Below are 25,035 nucleotides of genomic sequence, written 5' to 3' on the forward strand. Positions count from 1 at the left end.
CATTGAAACAAGATTTTTTTTATTAAAAAAAACCAAGAGTGCTCAAGGTTGTGAATTGTGTAATACTGATTTTGTTTTAGGAAGCCTACACAATTTTATATAGATTTGAAGTTGAAGTAACAAAGGAAGAATCAGAAAGTGTTGATACATTACGTTACTCTTTTAATAAGCTTCAGAGCAAAGCAGTAAGTATGTCAAAATAGCCTATTATAAAGTAATAGTTTATGACTATAAATTCACAATATTCAAAGTAGATGAAATTGTTCTATAATAGCAATAGTCCTGGTATATGGATCTCTACAAAATTCCAAGACTACCTACAAATTTTTATTCCTTCAGGAATCTATATAATAGCCACCATATATTTGCCCAAATCTATACCTTAACTTCATAGCCTCAGGTTTTCATTCAATTTATATAATCCTCCAAGATTTAAACATTTTTTTTTTTTGCATTCCCAAACCACTTATTTTTCTCAAATCTTGCCAATAGATATATACTGGATCATTTCTGTTCTCACAGTTCTGCATTTAAATAAAATTAATAACAATTTACTGAGTCTTTAGATTTGAGGAAATATATATAACTATAATCATAACTATTTTTCATTCTTACTCCAGATATTTATTTCTGTTTCAGGCTAGTGTTCAGGATGAACTAATTCAAGTCCAGCCCAAGTTTAAGGGTCAGCTTCTGGAGGCAGTTGAGATTTTCCGTGAAGATGTGTCAAATTATGAAGTAGCATATGAGACGGTAACTTGATTTATATGGGAGTTGTGGAGAAACTACAGCTGGCTGTTTTAACTAAAAATATTTACTTCTAGAGATTTAAAATACTAAATTGTTAATGCTTGAAATCTAATTACTTTATGACTAGGACTCAACCCTATAGATTGAAGAAAACTTAATCCAATTATAATAACTTACTGAGTTATTAATGATTCCAATAACTTACTGTAGCCTAACTGAAATAACAAGTAGCAATATACAAAAATTCATTAAAAATGTAAACATTAAATATTTCTGGGCTTAACAGGAATTTTGCAGACCGTTAAGGTCAAATACAGAGAGCTGGAAATCAGAATAATTCATTACCATAACAAAAGACATGAAACATCTGTTCTTCCCAGTCCAGAGTGTGATGATTTTAGGCTTAATAAGTAGCATGGGTGGAAGGAAGTGACCTCAAACTTGTTTTTGCTTCCACTACAAATATGGATTGGATGTCAATCTTGGCAATTGTTAGATTTATTCATAGCCAGTGTTTCTAGTTTTTGCAATAAATAAAGCTAGCTTATCAATGTTTGTCCTTGAATCACTCTGTTGCAAAACTTGTGGTGTCAGTATTGTCTTGATTAAAAACTGATATGAATGAAGTAATCCAATTAAAAAAGAAAAGCTTTTGATATTGTTGTATCACAAACATGGAATAAATATGTAAGGAAAATAATTATACCTAGTAGAGCTTTGAAGTATTTCACATTTAATTCTCAAACTGTACTTTGGAACATGATATACTGTACAACCTGTACTGTTTCACATAATTGCTATGAAGAATTAAATTCAAAGTGCTACACAGTTGTAACAACTACACAAATAATATAAAGCATAATGGTCTATAATATTAAATTTCCACACCCTAGTGATTGTATGTCTCTGTTGAAAGAATGTGAGAACAGAACATAGGATTTAATCTTATCAGATAATTAGTTTTGATTCATTTTGTGTATTTTAGGAAGGACCAATGGTTCCAAATACACCACCGCAAGAAGCTAGCAATAGATTACAGATATTTCAGGTAAAATTTTATTGAGTGTTAAATTGAGTAGCAAGAGACCTATTAGTTCTCTCAAAAGGAAATTATTTCAATTTATATTCTACTGAATGTTTCTTTTGAAAACTCTGTTTTATCTTGGAAGCTATAAAAATTATTAATGCACTTTTTAAATAAAAGATAGCATTTTGTGCATTTGAATTGGAAACCTTGAGAACATTTTGTATATTGTGTATTCTGAAGTTACAATAAGGTTAGTTGGTTTTTTGTGTCTGATTTGTTCCATTTCAGCAGTTACAAACCAAACAGGTATATCTCTATTTAATAAAAAATATTGCAGCAAATTGATAGTTAATACATGAGTAGATTTATTGCTAAACATATTTTGTTTTTCATTTATTCCACTGTTTATTCAGTCATATTTCTTGATATTTTATTTTCTATTATAATAATTTTGTGGCTCATCTTTTACATGGCACTTTGAGAGCCATTGGGTTAGCCTGAATCTTGCATAGCTATTTAACTTCGTGAAGTATAAGCTCTTCTACTGGACAACAAGATAACCAAATAGATAACCAATTAGGTTTGGTATAATTTCATCCCTCTATAGAGTATGTTGTTTTCTCTTTTTATGTATACATGTATTCAGGCGTATATAGAATGATTCATCTTTCTTATTCCCTTCACCAAATACTACAGTATAGGTTAGTTTGTAGAATTACACAACGTAAGTCTTACAATGGACTGTAAAGATCACCTAGTCCAACCCTTACTAGAGCATTTCTGACAGATGGCTATCTAATGCCACTACTAGAGTATTCCTGACACATGGCTATCCACATTCTGTTTATACATTAATTGCACTGTGGAATATCTGATGAGATTAATGCAGTCTCATATGTTACATGGGAAGCTGTTTTTCAAGTCCCATTGTTGTAACTGCTCAGAAGAAGGAATTGGATGGAGTTGGAGTGTGGCTGAATTGGTATATTGAGGGTGTGAGAATGATTACTGGTGATAAGTAGATATATACAATGGATGTGAATATGCATATGGTGGCAGGACTAGTCAACCCTATCTATTTTCATAAATTAAAGAGGTCATTGAATTTACAGCTAGAATTGGGGGAAGGAGTGAAGAGACTGGTAAGCTTCCTACAGGGCAGGAAGTGATGCAGACCTGACACTACCCCCCCCTCAAATCTCTGAAGTCTTTATCTGGCTGTTCCCAAGAACAGGCACAAGGAACCAGAATGGCATTGTGATCAGAGTTGCTTCTTTATTGTTGCTAGCCTATTTTCAAGAATCTAATTCTAACCAGACTCACTGAATTTTCTTGGGAACAGCCAGATAAGGACTTTAGGAATTTTGTGTGTTAGGTGTGTGCGTGTGTGTGTGAGAGAGAGGGGGGGGGAGAGAGAGAGAGCTTTGTGTCACTTTCTACTGTGCAAAGAGTCTAAGCTCACTAGCCTCTTCAAACACACACACACACACACACTTAGCTGGACATTCCACCTCAGGACAATAGGTATGGCTAGACATTGGATGGAAGATCACTAGGGAATTTTAGGGTCCGAGACTGGAACATAAAAAACATGCTTGGAGAAGGCAGTAATAAACCATTTAAAGAACACTGCAAAATAAATGTCATGGTTGTGTTTATGTAGTCAACAGGAATTGAGTTTACACCTTATTTGATGACACACACATACATTTGTATAAGGCAAATTTTGAATACATTTGTATTATATGCAGATGTGTATAAGAGTATGTGAGTGGCCCCATCTATTTTTAATTTAGTTCTGCATACTACTGACATTTAGCTATCAAAATGTTAGCCCGCCCCCCCCCAAAGGGGAGGATTATTTGTGAATGATCTAAACTCTTAATTTCTCTATATATTTTATTTATTAGGCAAACTTTGATGAGCTCTGGAGGAAATTTATTACATATTCATCTGGTGAGCAGCTATTTGGATTACCTGTCACAGACTATGAAGTTTTGCATAAAAACAGGTAACTGTGGAAAATTGTTTTACCTGCTGGAATAGTTAAGGTTTTGCTAAAACACAAGACTGGAAAAAAGATATTTCCACAAAATTGAAGCTACTATAGAGTAGTTTATACTGGAGCTCCAATGTAGTTTTCAAAACTGTGCCTGTCCCAAACTATGGCAAAACAAAAAGAATCATAAAGTCAGTGGGGGGAAAATCAGTAATTAAGGGAGCAACTTTGTGTAAAAGTAAATATGGCAGCAGAATTTTTAAAAACCCTGATGAATATCTGTGATAAGAGAAAACAAGTATTAAAAGACACATAGAAAAACTAAAATTAATTCAACTGGAAAATGAAAGAGCTGCATTCTACCTAAGATTCCAAAACATACTGGAAGAGAAGGTGGAGGATGGGAAAGGAAAAGTAATCAAAATTCTCACTGAATCTCTTAATTTGAGAGGAGACATTGATGAGGCTTATAGGGTGCATACTAATTATGCCAGAAGACATGGACTCCTGAGGGAAGTGCATGTAAGATTTGCTAAAAAAAATAGCAAGAGATGAAGTGTACAAAAAAACCAGAGAAGACACAATTACTCTACATGGAAAAGAGTTGATCATGCTCAAACAAATTCCATGAAGAATGCGGGAACAACGTAGGCAGTACCAATTCTTAACAAACCAGTTAAATAAAAACAGAATAATGTACAGATGGTTGGTACCAGAAGGGGTTCTAGTATCTTGGCAAGGGAAAAGATATAAGATAGAAAATATAGAAGATGCACAGAAATTCTATGAAGAATTCCGCAAGAGGGAAATAGAACAAGGAAGCAAGGAGGAATTGGAAAGTGGAGGTCAAGAGGAATATAATGAAAGAAACAGGAGAGAAGAACAGAGGCAAGAAAGAGAGCAGAGAAGGAACGCACGAGAGGGAAAAGTCAGATACAAACCAGAAGTAAAAAAAACAACCCCAGTTAAAGATGGATCAAGAAACAACAATTATCTCGATAAATTTGAATGGACTCAATGCACCAAAAAAAAGAGCCCAGATGTTTAATAAAATAAAAAGGTTAAGAATGGTGAAATCAATTCAGGACGATAGCTGGCATATAGACTATAGAACGAAAGAGAAAAAAGGAAATGATATGAAATTATATGGTGGAAATACCATCCCCAAGAAAACATAAATTGAGATTTGAAAGAGACACCTATAACAATAGAAAAAGAAAGGGAGGGAAGAAGGAAGGAGAGGAGAGGAGAGGAGGAAGGAAGTAGTGAAAGGAGGGAAGAAGGAAGGGAAAGGAGAGGAGGATGGAAGGGAGAGAAAGAGAAGGAGAGATAATAGGAAAGGAAGAGGAAGAGTGGAGGAGAGGTAAGGGAAGAAGAAAGAGATAAGGAAAGGTGGGTGGAAGGGAGAGAAAGAGAAGGAGAGGAGGGAGGAAGGGAGAAAAAGAGAAGGAGAGAGTGTAGGAGAAAAAGAGAAGGAGAGAGGGTAGGAAGGGGAAGAGAGAGGGTAAGAGTAGGAGAGAGGTAAGGGAAGAAAGAAGGAGAAGGAGAGGAGGAAGGAAGGAAGTAGAGAAGGAAGGGAGAGAGAAAAGAAAAGAAAGAGAAAATAAGGTGGTGTCATAACAGACACTTGGGATGGTAAACAATCCAATCCAAACTGTACTCTATAATCTCTTAAATGGAATAACAATAGTATAAGATTGGCAAAGAAAAAGAATAACCATGTGAATGTATACCTAGAATTGTATGTAAGAGAATAAATGATAGTAAGAATATATAGCACATTATAGATAAACAATATTCTCCAGTGCACTGCTCGGAGAGTCCAATGCTGGGTTAACACAGCCTATCTGCCCTTGGACTGAGTGATGTTTTTAGTTGACCACGCCTCCCTTTGCCTCTGCATGCTCAGTTCGAAAACTCAGTCCGCCCATTAGGACTGTTTTGGGAGAGCTCCAGTCTAAGGTCAGATAGGCTGGAAAGTTTCCCACTTTGGACCACGTTTGAATTCTCACATTAGAGAAGATTATCTCTGTAACAAGAACTGTCAAGATTGAGGTTTGTGTCGCTTTAAGAGGGCAACCGGGCCTCCCTGCAGCTGCTGGTCGCAAGCACTCCAGGGGACTGTAATCCCTCGCCCAGCGGAGGCTGGCGAGCGGCAGGAGCGGCAGGGGCGGTGGCAGACCTTCCCCAACTGAGCCCCAGAGAGATATTCCCTCAAACGGAGGGTTGGGAGCCTGTAGGCCTTCTAGCTAGAGGCCATTCAGTCGCTCGATTCTGCCCGGCAACAGCGGTGACGGTTGGAGCCTTTGCGCGCTTTTCGGGCTGAGAATAAATGATAGTAAGAATATATAGCACATTATAGATAAACAATATTTGGTTATAAATAGCTGAGTATAAATAAATATAGAATTATACATAAAAATGTATAATGAATAAAGAGACTATGAATGTAAGATAGAAAGGTATAGAAAGGGAAAACACTAACTGCAAAGAAACCGATATGGAACTGCTGTATGATATATGATAGAACTTTTCGTTCCTATGTTGTCTTAAGTCATGTTTTTGTTCTTGTTGATGTGTTTATGTGTGTAAAATAAAAACTTAAAAAAAATAGAAAAACTAAGTAGGAAAAGCACTCAAAGCATAGTTTTTACAATTCTTTGTAACCTTTTAGCTGTTATGCTTCTCTAGGTCAGTATTTTTCAACTTCATTAAATTTAAAATGTGTGAACATCAATTCCTCAGGCCATACATCTTAAGGTTGAACACTGAACTCGGTTACATGATTAATGTGCATGAAGTAGAATATACGAGAGGACCAGTTGGCAAAATTCTGAGTCCCTATCCAACTTCTTTGCCAATATTTTTTGTGATACAGTTGTTGGTTGAATCCAACCCAATTTCAAGCAGTGTCTTGCTTTTATTGCCTTCTTATCCAAAAGTTTCATCCCATTTTAGTTAGTTTCCATATAGTTTTCTTGATAATGCACACATAGATGTCAGACTCGGCCAAGAACAATGTAGAACAATCTAGTTGGAATTCTTTATTTGCTTATACACAATGGACAGAATTTTGCCAGACTAAATCCTTACTACTCTTACCCTAATGGATATACCTTTGGAGATTCTAAGGAATGGCTACCTCTTCTTCCTTCCTGGGAAACTGCCACTTCATTGTAGTCCATCACACCAGCTCCATGTCCATAGGCATCACCTCTCATAATAGGATGGACAGCAAGAGTCTAATGCTTTTTTACTCAATTTTTTCCAACATTCTCTTGTTTGGAAGAATAAAAATAGGCTATAGAGAACTATTGCTTAACTGGAATTCCATCTGGCACACTAGAAATAAAGTCAAATTGAAAAATTGAGATAGGTTTATGTTCTGTGAAGTGAGCTTTTTAAAACTTTTTAATCTTTCCCTGTGCTTTTCTTTGATATATAGCATATTCTCCTTCCTTCCTTCCACTAGAATCTCAGTAGCATGTAGTCTGAGTTCTCCAGGTTTGTGACCTCAGATGCAATTGACATGAATGCCAGCTAGAATAACTACTGATGAATAGGTACCTTATTGTGTTTTGGAGAAGTCAAGAACAATTTACTTATCAAATTTATATGACCTCTTATATAGTGTATATAGTGTATAGAAGTTTATAAAAAACAAATAAACAAACCAGAAAAGTATATTAAGAACAATCATTATAAAAGTATAAAATAATAGGGACTACAGGGTCATAAAAAGGAAGATTTTAGTTTTATCACAGTGCATTGGTGAAACCTCAGTTCAGATCCTTATTCAGCCATGATCCTGTACTAGGGTTTTAGCATGTCTCAACCTAACCACTCTCAAAATCTTGCTATGCTATGAAATGTCTCTAGAAATGTAGTAAAGCACATCTACAAAATCCTGAATTTGAATCAGTTATGATTTATTATTTAGACTTTTATGCCACGCTTCCTAAGATTTCCAATTTCAGAATGGGCATTGGTTTCTTACCTGATACGCCCTTTCTCTGGGCAGGTGGAGACAGCAGCCATGCATGGGTTAATTCTGTCATAGCACCTGAGGTGTATCCTGCCGCTTCTTTGACGAAGTTGAAAAGTAGACTGCTGTGCTCTATTCAAGTGCTCTCAAGTGATCATCACTCCAAAGTCCCTCTTTGCCATCCCTCTATGACCTAGGCCCACATGGAGATCAGGGTGGGGATGGCTGCTGTCTCCACCTGCCCAGAAAAAGGGTGTATCAAGTAAGAAACCAATGCCCATTCTCCAAAGTTGGTGGAGACAGCAGCCATGCATGAGACATACCAAAGCTTGGCCTGTCCACAGGTGGGATTGCATCTGGCCTAGGTATCCAATGAGGGAAACGCGTGTTGTAGAATCCGCCTTCCGAAGGCTGCATCGCCAATGCATACTTGTCTAATTTATAGTGGCGAATAAAGAGTGTTGGAGTAGTCCAGCAAATTTCTTCTACGGAAGCTTGCGTAGTCCATGCCACAGAAGTTACCACACTGCGAGTTGAGTGTGCTGTGATGTTAGATGGTGGAGTGAAGTGATGAATGAGCTTGATAAACCTTCGAGATGGAGGACCTAATTCAGTGCCCAATAATGGAAGGTGGGGCCTTAAGTCCCTTGTTGATGGAATGAAAGGAGATGAAAAGAGCCTCAGTACGTCTGAAGTCAGCTGTCCTGCTGATATATACCTTGAGGGCACAGCACACATCCAGTGTGTGCCACTTTCGTACGAGCATGTGCATTGGATTGGGACAAAAATTAGGAAGAACCAGGTCTTGAGATCTATGGAAGGCCAAATTTACTTTAGGAACGAAGGTGAGGTCAAGCCGAAGGATGACTCTATCCAAGTGGAACACACACAGGTCAGATCTGACGGACAGTGCCACCAATTCCAAGACTCGCCTCACCGAGGTGATGGAAACTAAGAAGACCACCTTCAGCATGAGATGCTGTAGAGAGGAAGACCTCAAAGGTTCAAATGGTGGTTCGGTGAGGACGTATAGGACTTTGGCCAGATCCCACATAGAGAATCTGTGGATGACCGGAAGGCTTAAGTTAGAAGCGCCCCAGAGGAATCTCTGCACGTGTGGGTGCAAGGAGAGTGGTTCAGAATGATACAGTGTGAGAACTGAGGAGAACACCACAAACTGCCACCTGAGGGTGTTAGGAGAGAGCCCTTTGTCAAGGCCAAGTTGCAAGAATTCTAAGACATCAGCTACTGAAGCTGTGAGCAGAGCAATCACTCGAAGGTGGCACCATGCATCAAACTGCTGCCAAGTGGTGTCGTAGATTCTATTAGTAGAGGAGCGCCGATATGCTTGAATTCTCGTGATTACCTTATTGGAGAGCTTAGCCACTGTTAAGGCCAACTGCTCAGTCTCCAGGGGGTTAGACAAAGCCATTGGAGGTTGGGATGATGAATAGACCCTGGTTGAAGAAGAGACTTGAGCATAGGGAGGTGCCAAGATGGACCCACTGATAGATTGATTAGGTCCGCACACCATGGTCGACGCGGCCAGAGGGGTGTGTGTGATAAGAATGAGCTCCGCCTCCTCCTCTAGCATTTTGTGTATCACTCTCTGTATCATGGGGAAGAGAGGGAAGGCATAAAGAAGCCCGGAGGGCCATCTGCACCTCAAGGCATCCATCCCTTCCACTCCTGGTGTCATGTACCGAGCAAAGTACCTGGGGTGTTGTGTGTTGGACCGAGTTGTGAAGAGATCCAGGATGGGAACCCCATACCTCATGGTCAACTGTCTGAAGATGTAATGGTTCAGGCTCCATTCCGTTTTGTCAATTGTCATGTGACTTAATCGGTCCACCGGTGTGTTGTCGATGCCTGAAATATGTTCCGCATGGAGGGAGAGAAGGTTGGTTTCCACCCAGATCCCCAGGCAAAATGCCGAGTCCATAAGAGATGGCCCTTGTCCCCCCCTGGTGGTTGGCATGTGCCTTGGTCGTCGTGTTGTCTGTGAGAATCAGTATGTGGGAGTTGTGACCGAAAGTGGAAGAGGGCCAACTCCAGCCAATTCATGCTGTGGACTAGGTCTGAACTGGACCACAGGCCTTGGGCCACCTGAGAGTCTAGGTGGGAACCCCGCCCAATGAGACTATCATCAGTCATGATGACAAGATGCCAGGGCTCCCTGAAGAGGGACCCCTGGGAGATGGCCGGGGAGACCCACCAGTCTAGAGATTTGATCACCTTTGGAGTGAATCTGATCTTCATCAAAGAGCAGCTGCTGTTAGTCTTCTGGAATGGCAACAGGAACCACTGGAGACAGTGACTATGAAGCTGTGCCCACGGGACGATGGAGAAGCAAGAGGCCATCTTTCTTAGCAACTGAGACAGTTGGATCAGCAGAACCTGTTGCTTGCTCCTCACTTCATTGGCCAGGTCCCAGAGACTGACCTGATGCTCTAGAGACAGGAAGACCTTCCCCTGAACAGAGTCTATCAGGGCTCCCAGGTGCACCAACCAGGAGGTGGGAATGATCTTCGACCTTCCTGCTTCTTGGTTGCAGCTTGGAGGAACTTGCATTTGTCCTTAGACTCCACCAAGAGAGGTTCTAGTGAAGGTCAGGAAAGGAGATTGGTGGAGTAAGAAGAGGAAGCGACCCTCCACTTAGTTCTGGCATCATCCTGCCACTGCTTAAGCCAGGGGCGCCGGCATGAGGTGATAGAAGATGCGATTGACTTAGATGCAAAATGGGCCGCATCTAGAGATGCATCTGCAGTGTATTCTAAGGCCGCCTTCGATTTATTGATGTCCCTGTGGGCTCTGGAATCTCCAGAAGGGAGTCTCTCCTGGAGCTGCCTCAGCCAAAAGAGAGCTGATCTACTGAAGAATGAGGCTGAGGTTGCAGCACAGACGGCCCATGCCGAGGCTTGATGCCCTTTAATGAGCATCTGTTCAAGCCCCTTGTCCTCTGGGCAAAGGGAGTCTTCTGGGGTGGCCAATACCACCGGTAAGTCGATGGAGGGCACCTCGAGTGCCTTGGAAAGTTCTGGTCCCACATTGTACAAATGCTTGTCCAGAGTGTTGGAGAGAGGGCCTGTACCTGGAGACACCCACTGATTCTGGACCACATCGATGAAAAGCATGGGAGATGGAATCACTTCCTTTTCCACCTGGGGTTGGACGAAGAGTAGGTCAGTGGTGTCCTCTTTGTCCGGATCCATTCCCTGGGATGCCTTGGGAGCAGGCATCCCAGAGAATGAGAGTGAAGAGAGCGAAAAACAGCTGGTTTAAAAAGACCAACAAAGGTAGGTGGGTCTGGGGGTAGGCCCTTGTCTTTTGACAAGTCCGAATCCCTGGCAGGGCATTCCTACTCTCCAAAGACCGATGGTTGGCCGGAGATACCAGGAAGCTCGTTTGATGAGGAGGCCGAATCTTCGTCGTCCCTGTCTCTTGAACCAGAAGAAGATCTGCGTGGAATAGAATGACAAGAAGACCTGTGCTGGAGCCCCACTGCAATGCCCCTTTCAATGGTATCCGAGATAATGTTAGCCATATCTGGAGTGTAAGGAACAGGCCTGAATGGAGGGGACCCAGAATTCTGGGACAGGAGATCCTGCTCAGGGATCAAACTCCTATCATCTCCTGACTCCACCCCACTGGGGTTGGGGTTTCCTGTGCCCCTGGCCTCCTCAGGCGGCAGCAGTGGTGGTGGCAGCAGCGGTGGTTTTGGTGATGGTGGCGGTTTCAGTGGTGATTTCAGCGGTGAGCAGGAAACTGCCAATAAGGTAATGGCCTCCAACAGCCGATGCCTGGCAATGAAGCAGCGTGGGAGCTCCTCGAGGCTGCTGCAGCCACAAATGGAGGTCCAGGAAGGCTGGAGGCCACAGAGTCACCTCATGGGCCTACCTCCCTTCGGGCCTCAGGAAGGTTGCTGGGACCATGCGCCTACGGTGAGGCACTAATGCTGCTGAGTTGGCAATCCCAGCCTTACTCAGGCCAATTTGAGGCATGGAATCTTTAAAGTAGTTTTTGTTAAAGGATAGCCACTTATTTATAATTTTTTGAATCCAAGTTTGAGGAGAAAGCAGTTAGCACAGCCAGTCCAAGATCAACTGAGTCTAAAAAAGCGGGAGAATACACCTCAGTTGCTATGACATCATTTTGTAGACTAGTCCTATTGGATACTGGTAGAGTTAACCCGTTCATGGCTGCTGTCTCCACCAACTTTGTAGAATTGCCTATACTTTTCTAATCACATTGTGGTATAAGCAGAAAGAATGCTACCATAATAGTTTTACTATAATTAATCTTGTCCCTTTCTCTCCTACAGGAAAGAGTTGAGTTTGCTTCAAAAGTTATATGGTTTGTATGATACCGTGATGAACAATATAAGTGGCTATTATGAAATTCTTTGGGGAGATGTTGACATTGAAAAAATCAATGCTGAACTTTTGGAGTTTCAAAACAGGTGAGATTGCTTCCTATATAAACATCTGCACTCATCTTCTTTAACATTAACACTTAACTTCTGATAATTCTATATCTTATCCCACAATAGATTTATTCATGTTAAAGGCTAGCATTGGAACCATTCATGGAATCCCTTCTAAAGTTCTCTAAATAATGCAAAAGTTGGTTCAAATTGAGGGAAATTGCCTATTTGAAAGGGAAGAGTATCATGCAGTCACTGAGATAATTCAGCTGTTATTGCTATACACATTTCTGTAGGCTAAATCTGCTGCCCTTTAAGAGGCAATGCACAAAAGTGTAATTTTTAAGGAGTGCTTTTAGGTTATTTCATATAGAATTTCATTTTTGTTCAGATAGTTGCCCCACTTTTCTCTTCATTCTTTTTTTCTTTTAGAATAGTATTTTTATTGCTTTTTTTCCCAATGAAAGGTGCCGTAAGCTACCTAAAGGGCTTAAAGACTGGCAAGCATATTTAGATCTTAAAAAACGAATAGATGATTTCAGTGAGTCTTGTCCACTGCTGGAAATGATGACCAACAAGGCTATGAAACTAAGACACTGGAACCGGATCTCTGAAACAACCGGGCACCCATTTGATGTGGAATCTGATTCCTTTTGCCTTCGGAATATCATGGAAGCACCACTTCTCAAGCATAAGGATGATATTGAGGTAGCCTTCCCTATTGCTGCATTTTATATTTAACATCAGGAAACATGCTGTTAATGCTTTTATCTGCTGTTTATTTTTTACAATGGGTGGTTTTAATATTTTTCAATGTTTTTATGTTGTAAGCTGCCTAGAGTTATTAGATATAAGATGGGCAGCAAACAAAATTTATAAATAAATAAATACACACACACAACACAAAAATGTCTCTCTGTGTATGTATAGAAGGGGGATGCTAATACATAATGTAATTGTATTGTATTGTATTGTATTGTATTTATTAGTTTTGTATGCCGCCCACTCTCGGAAGACTCCGGGTGGCTTACAATAAAAAGGGAGGGGGAATATAAAAGACAATACAACAATTTAAAATTACAGCAACATTCATAACTTAAAGTGGGGCTGGATACTTCAACAGCCCCAGGCCTGCCGGAACAGCCAGGTCTTAATAGCTTTACGGAAGGCCGGAAGGGTAGTAAGGGTCTGGATCTCAACGGGGAGATTGTTCCAGAGGGCCGGGGCTGCAACAGAGAAGGCCCTGCCCCGGGGGGTCACCAGCTGACATTGGCCGGCAGATGGAATCCGGAGAAGGCCTAGTCTGTGCGATCTAATTGGTCTTTGGGAGGTAATTGGCAGGAGGTGGTCTCTCAGGTACTGTGCATTATCCTAACAGGAAATAAGTTATAATTGAGATTTTTTTCCTTTAAACATTTATGTGTCGTACATTATATACTGTATTTTAATATTTGATTGATTTGACCTACCAAAACCATGTGAACTCATAAAATGATATATTCTTTAAGCATAATATTTTCCTGTACTGATAGAATGAATGGGACTGTCAGAATGGTTTTGCTTTTTTGCACTTTTGCTGTAAGTCACTGTTGATATTGTATCTGAAATTATTATATTATCCAAATAACTGAGCTTAATGTAAAAGACTTCAATAACAACAGGAAGTAAAATTGTATTGTTAGTACAACAAAAAAGGCAAAAAATGAGGCAAAAATGTTAAGCAGGATTTTCTTGAAACTCACCTCCTGCCTCAATGAAGCCCATATTTTAAGGTGTAATGTTAATGTTTTAAGTTCTCCTAAGAACCTAACTATATCAACATGTCAAGTTTTTCTACATGCATGTTTTGTGCCGATTTCCATGTTATATGCTCATCATTTCTACTTTTTAAAACATTGTTACATTTGTTTATAATGATATTTTCAACTCAAAGGCTATTGATAAGCCGAAATTACTTAGTGAGACGAGTGATACCCAAGTTTGATAAATAATAAAATGTCTTGATATTTAAAAAAATCTTTTTATGGTTTTGGTATCATTAACAATCAATTAATGCTTTACCAGACATAGTTAAAAGTTTCTGAGGTATATCACAAATATAATATTTTTTAAAGCAGTCTAAAAGAGTAACATAAGACTGCATACTTGGATTAACATGAAGATATCACCACTTTCACTCCTCAATTGTAAACTACCCATATGTCATGAAATAGCTTATTATTTATTTGTCAAATTTAGGTACTACAAATCTCATTCTCAAAGGAGGAGGAGGAGGAGTAAAAGTCTATATAGTGATATGGGTAAAATGATTCTTTCCACCTCAGGAATGTCTGTGCAGTATTTTTTTTTTTTACAATTGACCTTCACTTTCTAGAGATCAGGTTGTCTGAAGTGTACAAACTCAATTTATGGCTTCAGCATCCTTCCTTTTATTGGCTTTTCTTGTTTTTATTGACCTGGAATCACCAGGTGTCAGGCAGAGAAATGGAGGGAATATGGAATGTTAGCTTCTACCCCATTCCCAAGTGCTTCTTGGTATTTTCGTTGGACTATATAAGCAAGTGCTTATTTCCCTAGGGATACCTCTTTAATTAATTCATATTTTAATCCAATTAAAGATGGTGATTTTTCTTTCATAGCATGACATTTTTCCATGAAAGAAGGTTTAGTTTTTTTACCATGTGTTTATAACTTGCTTTAAAGATATATGCACTTATGTTTTGCATAGTTTAAGAGTATTTCTTTTTGGGACAGGACATCTGTATATCTGCTATTAAAGAGAAGGATATTGAAGCGAAGCTGGCGCAAGTAGTGGATAGCTGGGCATATCAGGTCTTGAGCTTTTCAGCATTCAAAGGAAGAGGAGAGCTCCTTCTCAAGGGAACAGAATCTTCTGAATTATCACAATGATGGAGGACAGCTTAATGATCCTGGGTTCTCTGCTGAGTAACAGGTAATCATAAAAAAATAATTTCTATTGTATATATATATATATATATATATATATGTATGTATGTATGTATGTATGTATGTATGTATGTGTATGTGTATGTGTATGTGTATGTATATATATATATATATATATATATATATATATATATATATATATGTTGCATTTGTGCTGATAAATAAATAAAGGTATAAAAGTATATATACATACACACAAACACACACACACACACACACACACACACACAAACACTTTATTTGTCATTGTATATTTACACATAAAGCGAAATTCACGTAACACTCAGAGACCAGTCGCAACACCCATAACAATCCCCAAAACACACCCCCACCCACCAAAACAAAAACAAAAAACTCCACCCCTGAACCACCCAAACATCCACATAGACCAAGTAATGCTGTCACTGATGGTGACCCTTTAGTTCATTGTTAAGTGTAATTATAGCTCTGGGATAAAAACTATTCACAAGACGTGTGGTCCTAGTTTGAATTGTTCTGTATCTTTTGCCAGAAGGCAACAGTCTAAAAAGATTGTGAGCAGGATGGGAAGAGTTTCTGAGGATGTTATGCAACTTCCTCAAACAGCAAGATGTGAAGATGTTGTCCAGGGCTGGTAGCTGGAGCCCGATGATATTCTGGGCAGTTTTAATAATTCTCTGTAGAGCTTTTTTGTCTGCTGCAGAGCTGCTGCCATACCATGCAAGAATGCCGTATGTCGGGACATTCTCAATGGTGCTGCGATAGTAGGACAGAAGTAGATGCTGAGATAGATTTATCTTCCTTAGCATTCTCAGGAAGTACAGCCTCTTCCATGCCTTCTTCACAAGCATGTTAGCATTCATGGTCCATGAGAGGTCCTCTGATATATAAATGCAGAGAAATTTAAAGCTACCAACCCTCTCCACCTCCTCGCCATTTATGTGCAATGGTATGTACATAATGATATGTTTTCATTATTGAGGAACTGCCTCTTGTTTCCAAGATAGGAAGGCTGGCACAGTTGGCATTAGCCATACTGATTATTTGTTTAGAAAATGAGGAAAGGGAGGCTGGATTTAATCTTGCATCTTTGCAAACAGATGCTCAGGTGCCATCAAAGCTGATAGCAATTACTGCAAAGTTATCAAATGCATGTGGCTCTCCAAAGACACTGTCAGAGTGTGCTGCTGCATGAGGTTTTGTAACCCCTTTGGGGTAAAGAAATTACATCTAGCAAAACAGCCCTTGCATTCAGGCAAATTTGTACTTTTTAATATGTGTTGATATCAGAGCTATATTGCAAATATACCCCTCTATAAATCTGTGATATAGTTGAGCTGGGCAAAGCAGCTCTGCACCTTTTCCCAGTTTATCTGTTGAGAGGTATAAAAGACAGCATGCCATCAAGTTAGTAAGCTGATAAAAATATGGAGAAGGTGATTAGAATGGAATGGAATGGAAAAGAATATTATCTTTATATAATAAGAAATGTTATAAATAACATTGTCATATTATCTTTGCATCTAAGGTTACGATTAGAGTTAGGGTTATTTTGAGACATGCCCAAACATTAATGCTATGGATAAATTCCTAGAGGCTTATTAAAGAAACCAACATTGACATGTTTGTGGACATCAGTAAAATAAGGATGAGACATTGACAGCTTTTTGTTTGGAGTTGATTGTGGTCAACAAAAAAATACACGGGAAAATCTCATTGCCAATGAAAATGAATCAAGGAATAGGGCAGTGGTGAAATTCAATTTTTTTTACTACCGGTTCTGTGGGCATGGCTTGGTGGGTGTGGCTTGGTGGGCATGGCAGGGGAAGGATACTGCAAAATCTCCTTTCCCACCCCACTCCAGGGGAATGTTACTGCAAAATCCCCATTCTCCCCAACTCTGGGGCCAGCCAGAGGTGGATTTGCTGGTTTTCTGAACTACTCAAAATTTCAGCTACCGGTTCTCCAGAACCTGTCAGAATCTGCTGGATTTTAACCCTGGAATAGGGTTAGGGTTAGGGTTAGGTTTACTTGGAGACATGGCCAAAAACTAATGCTATGGATAGATTCTTAGAGGCTTATTAAAGAAACCAACAGTGACATCTTTTGTTCAGAGTTGTTTGTGGACCACAGTAAAATACATGGGAAAAATCCCAATTCCAATTCCAATGAATCTAGGGTTAGGGTTAGGCCCACTTGAAGTCATGGCCAAAAACTAACGCTAGGGATAGATTATTAGTAGTTTTCTAAGGAATATGACATTGACAGCTTTTCATTCAGAGTTGTTTATTGATCACAGTAAAATACATGGGAAAATCCCATTTGAATGAAAATGATCTAGGGTTAGGTTAGGTCTACTTGGAGTCATGGCCCAACACTAATGCTAAGGATAGATTCTTAGCAGTTTTCTAAGGAAAGAAATGTTGACAGCTTTTCATTTGGAGTTGTTAGTGGAACACAGTAATCTCCCATCTGTATGCAGATTCATCACCATCTCAAATGAGACCAATGGCTGATGTATCATCCACAAACTTCAGTATTTTAGTTAGATGAAAAGAAAAGAAGATGGAATATGAAGCTGCATTCCTTGGATAACAGTATTTCTGTATACTAAAGGCCTGGCAACCCCCAGGTTTCATTTATTTCTCTCATTCTGGCTATGACTATTATAGAGCAGAAGTTATTTGACATTATGCATCATACTCAGTTTTATACTTAAAAAGTTTTGTATTTGTGCACATCAAAAGTTCTTTAGCTAAATTGTATTAAGAGAAGCATTTTGTGGAAAGATTCCTGCCACAACCAGATGATTATTACAGAAAGTCTTTTATCACCATAAACAATGAAAACTGATCAAGTATTCTATTGTTCCTTAGTTTTGATTATGATGGCATAGTTTTGATTTTTTGCTTCTGTTAAGTTTTTTTGAACAATTTTTATTTGTTTTTGAACAAGGACAAACAAACATTTTTAAAAAACCCATCTTCCATTACAAATTGTAGAAAGTGTGTCAGTTGGTTACAGTATTTCCATGCATCTCTTCCATAGTCACCACCTGCTTTTCATATCAAATCACATATTTTAAATTCACCTATATTCATGTATATCACAATTATTATATATCAACCTTAATTTGACTATAATTGTTTTTACATCCTTTTATATATAATATTCAAAATCTAGAATAAGATTATATGATAACATTCCATTAAGCCATCCTAAGATCATTCAATCACAATATATCTTTATAACATATTCTAGATAAAACTTTTAAATCTCCTCTCATAATCTCCATGTGTTGATTATATAAAGTTTCATATTATCAAACTAATATATCTATATATATATTGATTATTATTAATCATTATTTAACTATAGCTATTGTCACTTCATTTTATACATACTACTAGTAAACTAAATTTAGCTTAATTTTTTATTATACATTTTTATTGCATCAACCTGTATCTTTCCAGTAATAGTACAGTCTTATATCTCTTGCCATTTGTAGCATTAATGTTCTAGTTACTTTCTTAATAAATCTTGTGTAAACTTCTCTTGGCAACATGTTATTCCTTTCGTATCTCATAAAAGCTTGAAACCCAACATCTGTTCTTTCCATCTGCTTATCTTTGGTTATCACTTGCTTCTGTCAAGATTTCTCTCCTTATCTCCGTCAATTTTTCTCTCTTTTCTTCTTCTGTGCTTTGAAGTCTGGGATAGTGTTCCATTTCATCTATCTCCCCTTTCCATATGCCACTCTTGCCATTACCAATCACGTTCACTTTTTTGTCAGTATCCACAGTTTTCTTTGCTCATTTTTTCCTTCCTCTTTTGAACTCTGTCCTCCACTTTCTTCATTTGGCAAACATCCTCAGTTTCTCCATCAGATTTTTCTGTTTTGTATTCCATATTCTCCAATATCTTTTCAATTCTCTCTGTCACAACTAATAGATTTTGAATTTCAAAGATAATCATTTGCAATGTTACAGTTTCTTTTTCCTGCTGAGCCATTCTTTCAATTTTGCAGATACTGCCACTGTAGGGTTCAAGGCTATTTTAATAAACTTTAAACAGGTTCATTTATTATCTTTCAAGTCAAATGTTGTCTTCCCTCCAATAGCTAGTGATAGAACTTCCAAAAGGCACCTGTATAAACAACTTGTGCTCTTCCTACTATCGCTGTCAGTAAACAAACTGAAAGAACCTTGAATCTCAAGTGATAAAAGAGAAAGAAGAAAAAACAATGCATCCAGCCTCTAAATGGCAGTGTAACTGCTTTTCCTCTTGTTGTTACAACCCTCTTTATAATCCTTCTTATTATCTTCTTTATATTCCAAGCTTAAGGAAGGAAAAACTCTTAAATGGAGATAAAAAACAATCCAATCAATTAAATCAGCATTATAAAAAAAGAAGAATTTTAATCCATAGGTATAAGCAAAAGTGAAAAAAAAGAAGAAAAAAGAATTAATCCATTCAGTTTAAAAAATAGGGAGCCCCTGCAAAAGTTCCATCCATGAAGAAAAAAATTAGAAACTGGATAACACACTAAGTTCAATGGAAATCAATCTCACCGCCTATAGTCTTTTGTCTTAATCTTAACTTAAATTATTTTCTTGGGTAGTCTCTTCCTCTAATAATAAAATTTCCTCACCAATTCGACACACTTTCTCTTTCCACTTTCTTCCCATTCCGGAGCTGTCCCAACTTCAGCAGCTTCATTAGCTGCATTTCTGTCACCAGAAAAGGGCTATTCCTGGATCTTTCAGAGACTTTGCAGTGTCCCTGAGATCAGCAGGAGGTACCCTTCTCAATCACCATATCTGTGGGACGGTTTAGGTCCAATGGACCATCCAGTGGCAGAAATCCGACTGTGATCTCGGAGCACCAAGATTGCATGTCGTGACGTCGTGATATCAGCTCTCCTTCGGTTCCTATTAAATTTTAATCATCTTCTGATTGCTCCTTACAGCAGAGATGAAAATTCACAGGTCTACATAGGAACTCTCAAATGTGTGCCTAACACAAAAAGAAAAGATTGCCATAGCTTTTATTCACATTATTTTACAGTGCTGAAAAAAAGGCTCATAACATTGAGCCCATTTAGCCTGTGGGAAATGAACAACTTTGTAACACATTGTTGCAGCCCACTTGCGGTCAGCGGAGCTGGCAGCAGAGTTGGAGAGTGAGGAGGTTGTGGAGGAACATGGGCCAGTGCTGAGGCCTGAGGAAAGCTCAGACCAGGGCTCTGCGGGGGAGACAGAGAGGGAGCTAGACAGCAGTGAGGCAGAGGAACAGCTGGAGCCTGTTCTCAGTGTGCGCATGTGCAGAGCTGTCAGAAAACAAGAACAATTAAGAAAGCAGGTCGACTTGGGAGTAAAGTCACACCTTGGAGGTAATTGGTCCCTCCCATAGGAAACAAAAGAAGAGTGAATGTGGACTGGGCTTTTTCAGGAAACAATTGTTCCTTCAGTCGTTTCAAGAGTGGAAAGTTCTGTTTGTGACTATAAGAGACTGTGCCAAGTGTTGCCTTGCTCTGTGTTTGGAAACTAGTTATCTGGCAGCTCGCCAAACAAGATAAGATTCATGTTGATAAATATTCCTCTGAAAGACTGTTTGCCATGCCTGGCTGATTGTGCATGAAAGGAATTCACAGTCATGTAAATAAAAGATGTTTTGCTGGGACCAAGACTCTGCTTCATGCTTTTTAAGGAAGCCTAGGTCAGAACACATATAAAAGCTACAAAGTAACTGTAAAAAAAGCTTGCCCTTCATTTGCCAGGGTGATAATGTCTTTGGACTTCAGAATTGCCTACTGCTGCATAAGCTGTCTGAGGAAACACACTGCTCCCTCTGTTATACAATAGACTTAGACTGCTTCCAATGCCATGTTCTCCCTTTCATTTTGGCAACAGCGCTACATATGTGAAGACAGAAGAAGTTAACGTCAGCTAGGCATTTTCAACCAAATGAATGAAGCTGGGCTTTCTGGAGCATTCTCCTTCCCATTCTGTATTATAAGCAATGGATAGATTGCATATCATGGGATTTCTTTACCCCAAAGGTGCTTTTTCAAAAGGCAACTGGACTTTGTTTTCCTTGAAGATGTTTCTTTGGAACAATCATGACTTGGATGACTGAGAATGTCCATAGATGGGATTTCATCATTAACACTGCTAGCTTTTAGAGCCAATTAATAATTAATTGTTTATGTTTGAATTATTATTAGAATGCACTTCCCTTCTCTCTTGTTCTCTTTTGCACATATGTTCATATTTCTCCCTTACTGTCAGAGACTAAAACAATTATTAATTGAGAAACATAAACCCTGAAATTATTCTTTGCCTCCTCTTTTAGATACAATGCACCATTTAAAAAAGATATTCAAAACTGGGTGTTTAAACTCAGCACCTCCAGTGATATAATTGAAGAATGGTTGATTGTACAAAACCTCTGGGTTTACCTTGAAGCTGTTTTGTAGGTGGGGATATCGCCAAGCAGCTACCCCAGGTAAATCAGTAGGTAAATCAGCTATTGCTGAACTGTGCAAATATTTAAGATTAAACGTATTTAGCCTGGACTTAAGAATGACATCTGAGACTCATTTAAGTGTATATGGATTTATTCTATTTAGGAAGCAAAACGTTTCAAAACATTGATAAATCATGGATAAAAATAATGCAGCGAGCACATGAAAATCCCAATGTAGTTAGCTGTTGTGTTGGAGATGAAACTATGGGACAACTTTTACCACATTTACATGAACAATTGGAAGTATGCCAGAAATCACTTACAGGGTAATTTTTTTTACTAATATTAACATTTTAAATTAATATGAGGCATGCATAGTTAATTGTAAATTTATTAATTTAGACTTGTGCATGTAATTTTGGTTATATTCTCTAATCTTGGATATTTATTTTCATTTTTTAAAATGTTCAGAAAGTAATTAAAAGTAGTTGAAGAATAAAATAATATTGTTATATTTATCATTTGGAAGTAAAAGTTTTGCATCTTTAATTCACTGGTAATATTTAAAGGGGGCAAAAAGAATAAAATAGCACTACATTTAGAGCACCAAACTTGGGGTTCTCCTCATTTGTACTTCATTTTTAAGTTGTGTTTGATTTTCTGCTGCAAATTGTGTTTGAAGATGCTGAAGCAAAATGAAGCAGAGGTCCAATTGTATCACATGCAATTGATAAAAGAAAGTGATATGAGGATACAGGAAAAAAAAGCAATAAAGAAATTTGAATAGGGACAACAAGAAGGACATTGGCTCTTGGAGTTTAGTGGCAGCGTCACACAGTTGAAAAAATCATCTGAAAGCTCAAAATATTTCTATGTAATTATCAGTATTGACTGATAAAGCACATTCATAAAACAGGAGAATGATTGTTTTTCTGAAATATTCTTCTTTTCTTACTAAAGGTATTTGGAAAAAAAAAAGATTGCTGTTTCCTAGATTCTTTTTATTTCTGATCCTGCCCTTTTGGAAATTCTTGGACAGGCTAGTGATTCTCACACTATTCAGGTAGGTTACAAGTGTTATATAGGTTTGTACATACATACATACATACATACATACATACATACATGTCTTGTTGTATTCGGATTTTTTTCCATGTAAGATAGAGATTGTCTTGGCAACGTTTCAGTGAGGCCTCACTCGCCATCTTCAGGCTGGGTTTTGGGCCAAGACAATCTCAATCTTACACGGGAAAAGACCCGAATACAACAAGACCAGCATACCTACACCCGTGAAAATCTATGAAAACCACACACACACACAATATAATGATAAATCCTCAGTGAATATTGAATTATGTCAGAAATAGTTATTAGTACAAACTGCTTATATTATGATTCTTCAGTTCTACGATTCTACATTTTTCCCTCTAACATATGATCTTATTTATAAAAATGGCTAATTTAAATGATATTAGTTGTTGTAATTGGTTTTATTTTTCTTTTAGCCACATCTCCCTGGTTTATCTGACAATATAAATGAAGTGGAATTTCATCCAAAGGATTATGATCGCATTATGACAGTTGTATCAAGAGAAGGAGAAAAAATTCCTGTAACATTTTACTTTATTAAATTAGTATAATTTTAATTTTAAAAACAGTTATTTTATGCCCCCAAATTCTTCCTGAATTAAAAAGAAACTCATGTTGCTTGGCAATAAACCAATATAAAACAAAAATTCTTATTAAATTACGTTAGCTATAAATAATCTCCTTTTCACTACAGATTTGCCAAGCATGATTCAAATGTTATTGAAAATGTGGAATTTAATGTTTTAAGTGATTTAACTATCTTTAATGACTCTCATTCAAGTGGTATGGAATAGAATTGTATTATTCATAGTTTCTATTATGTTATGCATTGCATGTTAATTAATCTTACATGTTCCTTAATGGAATGTTTCTTAAACATTTTCTTTCACAACCCCTTCATCTTTTAAAAATTATGGTAGACCCCAAAAGAGCTTTGAATGATATATTGCTCTGGATTTACTGTATTAAAATTTAAAATTAATACATTAATTGCTGAATATACCACAATTCACAATTTAATATTATATTATTTTTCATCGTAGCATAGGATAGCAGATAATTTTGATTTTGCAGAGCTCTCACTTTAAGAAACACTGTTTTAATGAATATTAAGCTTTGAGATAGCCTTGTTTTAGTAATCCATAGTTAACAGCAGGAGGTAGTGTTCTCTGACACTGTTAGACAAGTATCTAATGTTTAAAACTATAGCAGTAGTTTATTTGTTTTTCAATAAATTATATTGATTAGGATGTTCCTGCTATTTGAAAGAAATAAGCAAATCCAACTCAATGTGATATCCTCCAGACGTATTACACCTTTTACAATGTTCCCTAAGAATTCTGGTAATCGTAGTGCAAGACATCTGGAGAGAATCAGAACAGAAAAGAATCAAATAGATGGAAAGTTATAGCCATTAAGGAAAGCAGTCTTCTTGCTTTCAATTTCTTGTATATACTTTGTATTTCTCTGTGTGGCATACATACTCAATACCAGATCAGAATTTTTAAATGCTATATTTTGTTGAATAAAAATAACCATATGTTGAATGTGTGTATGATCTGATATGCACCTAATGCTAGGCCATAATAGGTAGTATCACATATGTATTATGTGTTACATATTATTTCAGTTGGACACTCCAGTAAATGCAAAAGGACCTGTAGAGCTTTGGCTGATGGACCTATTGAAAATGCAGCAATCTTCATTACATTGTGTATTCGGGCTGCAATTTATCAGATTAGCGATCCAGGCTATCAACTGCTAAATTTCCTATATCATTTTCCAGCACAGGTGAGAAATTTGAAAATAGTTGGTGCTCAAACACAAGCAGCAAAGAGGCTGAAGTTGCATGCCAATAATAAATAAAAAGCTTGGAAAGATTTACATAATTTTGTGAATCGTAACTTGCCTTTTGTGACAATAAATGTAGCAAGTAATTAATTGGGCACAAATCTCTTTGTTTTCGTGTGAACATTACAACTGCTTAATGCTAATTGAGTAAATTTGGACTCTGTTTTATTGATGATTTAGACAATGGCGTGTTTAGATTTCTATAAGTGAATTTGAATAAAAAGTGATGCAACAGTGACAATTTTGAAAAAGATAAAGTGGTGAAAGAAGAGACAAAATACTTATGTGCAGTGATCATGCAATGTGACATTGTGGCTGCTTTAATTATATACAAGTGGTCAATTGGGAGGCTCCCACATGTCCCCATGATTTCAGAGGTTCTCAGGCAAGATGAATCACCAAATGTCTCAACATTTCTTCTTCAGGCTATCCTCATATCCAAGGAGATAAGATAAGAACCAATTAGAGTTTGTTCAACATACATTGCCAAAAATGAT

The 25,035-nt window shown here is 37.8% G+C and overlaps 1 protein-coding gene across 1 annotated transcript in view; it reads left to right on the forward strand.

Annotated features, from left to right (window-relative positions):
• Nucleotides 1-25,035, forward strand: part of DNAH8 (dynein axonemal heavy chain 8) — a 148,333-nt gene that overhangs the window by 32,951 nt on the left and 90,347 nt on the right. The window contains 15 exon segments of the mRNA XM_032217125.1: nucleotides 81-185; nucleotides 640-753; nucleotides 1,736-1,798; nucleotides 3,688-3,788; nucleotides 12,083-12,220; nucleotides 12,652-12,892; nucleotides 14,939-15,080; nucleotides 15,083-15,137; nucleotides 21,485-21,597; nucleotides 21,600-21,645; nucleotides 21,766-21,924; nucleotides 22,559-22,661; nucleotides 23,104-23,208; nucleotides 24,318-24,396; nucleotides 24,399-24,478. Of these exon segments, the coding sequence (XP_032073016.1) occupies nucleotides 81-185; nucleotides 640-753; nucleotides 1,736-1,798; nucleotides 3,688-3,788; nucleotides 12,083-12,220; nucleotides 12,652-12,892; nucleotides 14,939-15,080; nucleotides 15,083-15,137; nucleotides 21,485-21,597; nucleotides 21,600-21,645; nucleotides 21,766-21,924; nucleotides 22,559-22,661; nucleotides 23,104-23,208; nucleotides 24,318-24,396; nucleotides 24,399-24,478 (1,644 nt within the window).

The sequence above is a fragment of the Thamnophis elegans genome, chromosome 4, assembly GCF_009769535.1.
Source record: "Thamnophis elegans isolate rThaEle1 chromosome 4, rThaEle1.pri, whole genome shotgun sequence".
NCBI classification, from domain to species: Eukaryota; Metazoa; Chordata; class Lepidosauria; order Squamata; family Colubridae; genus Thamnophis; species Thamnophis elegans.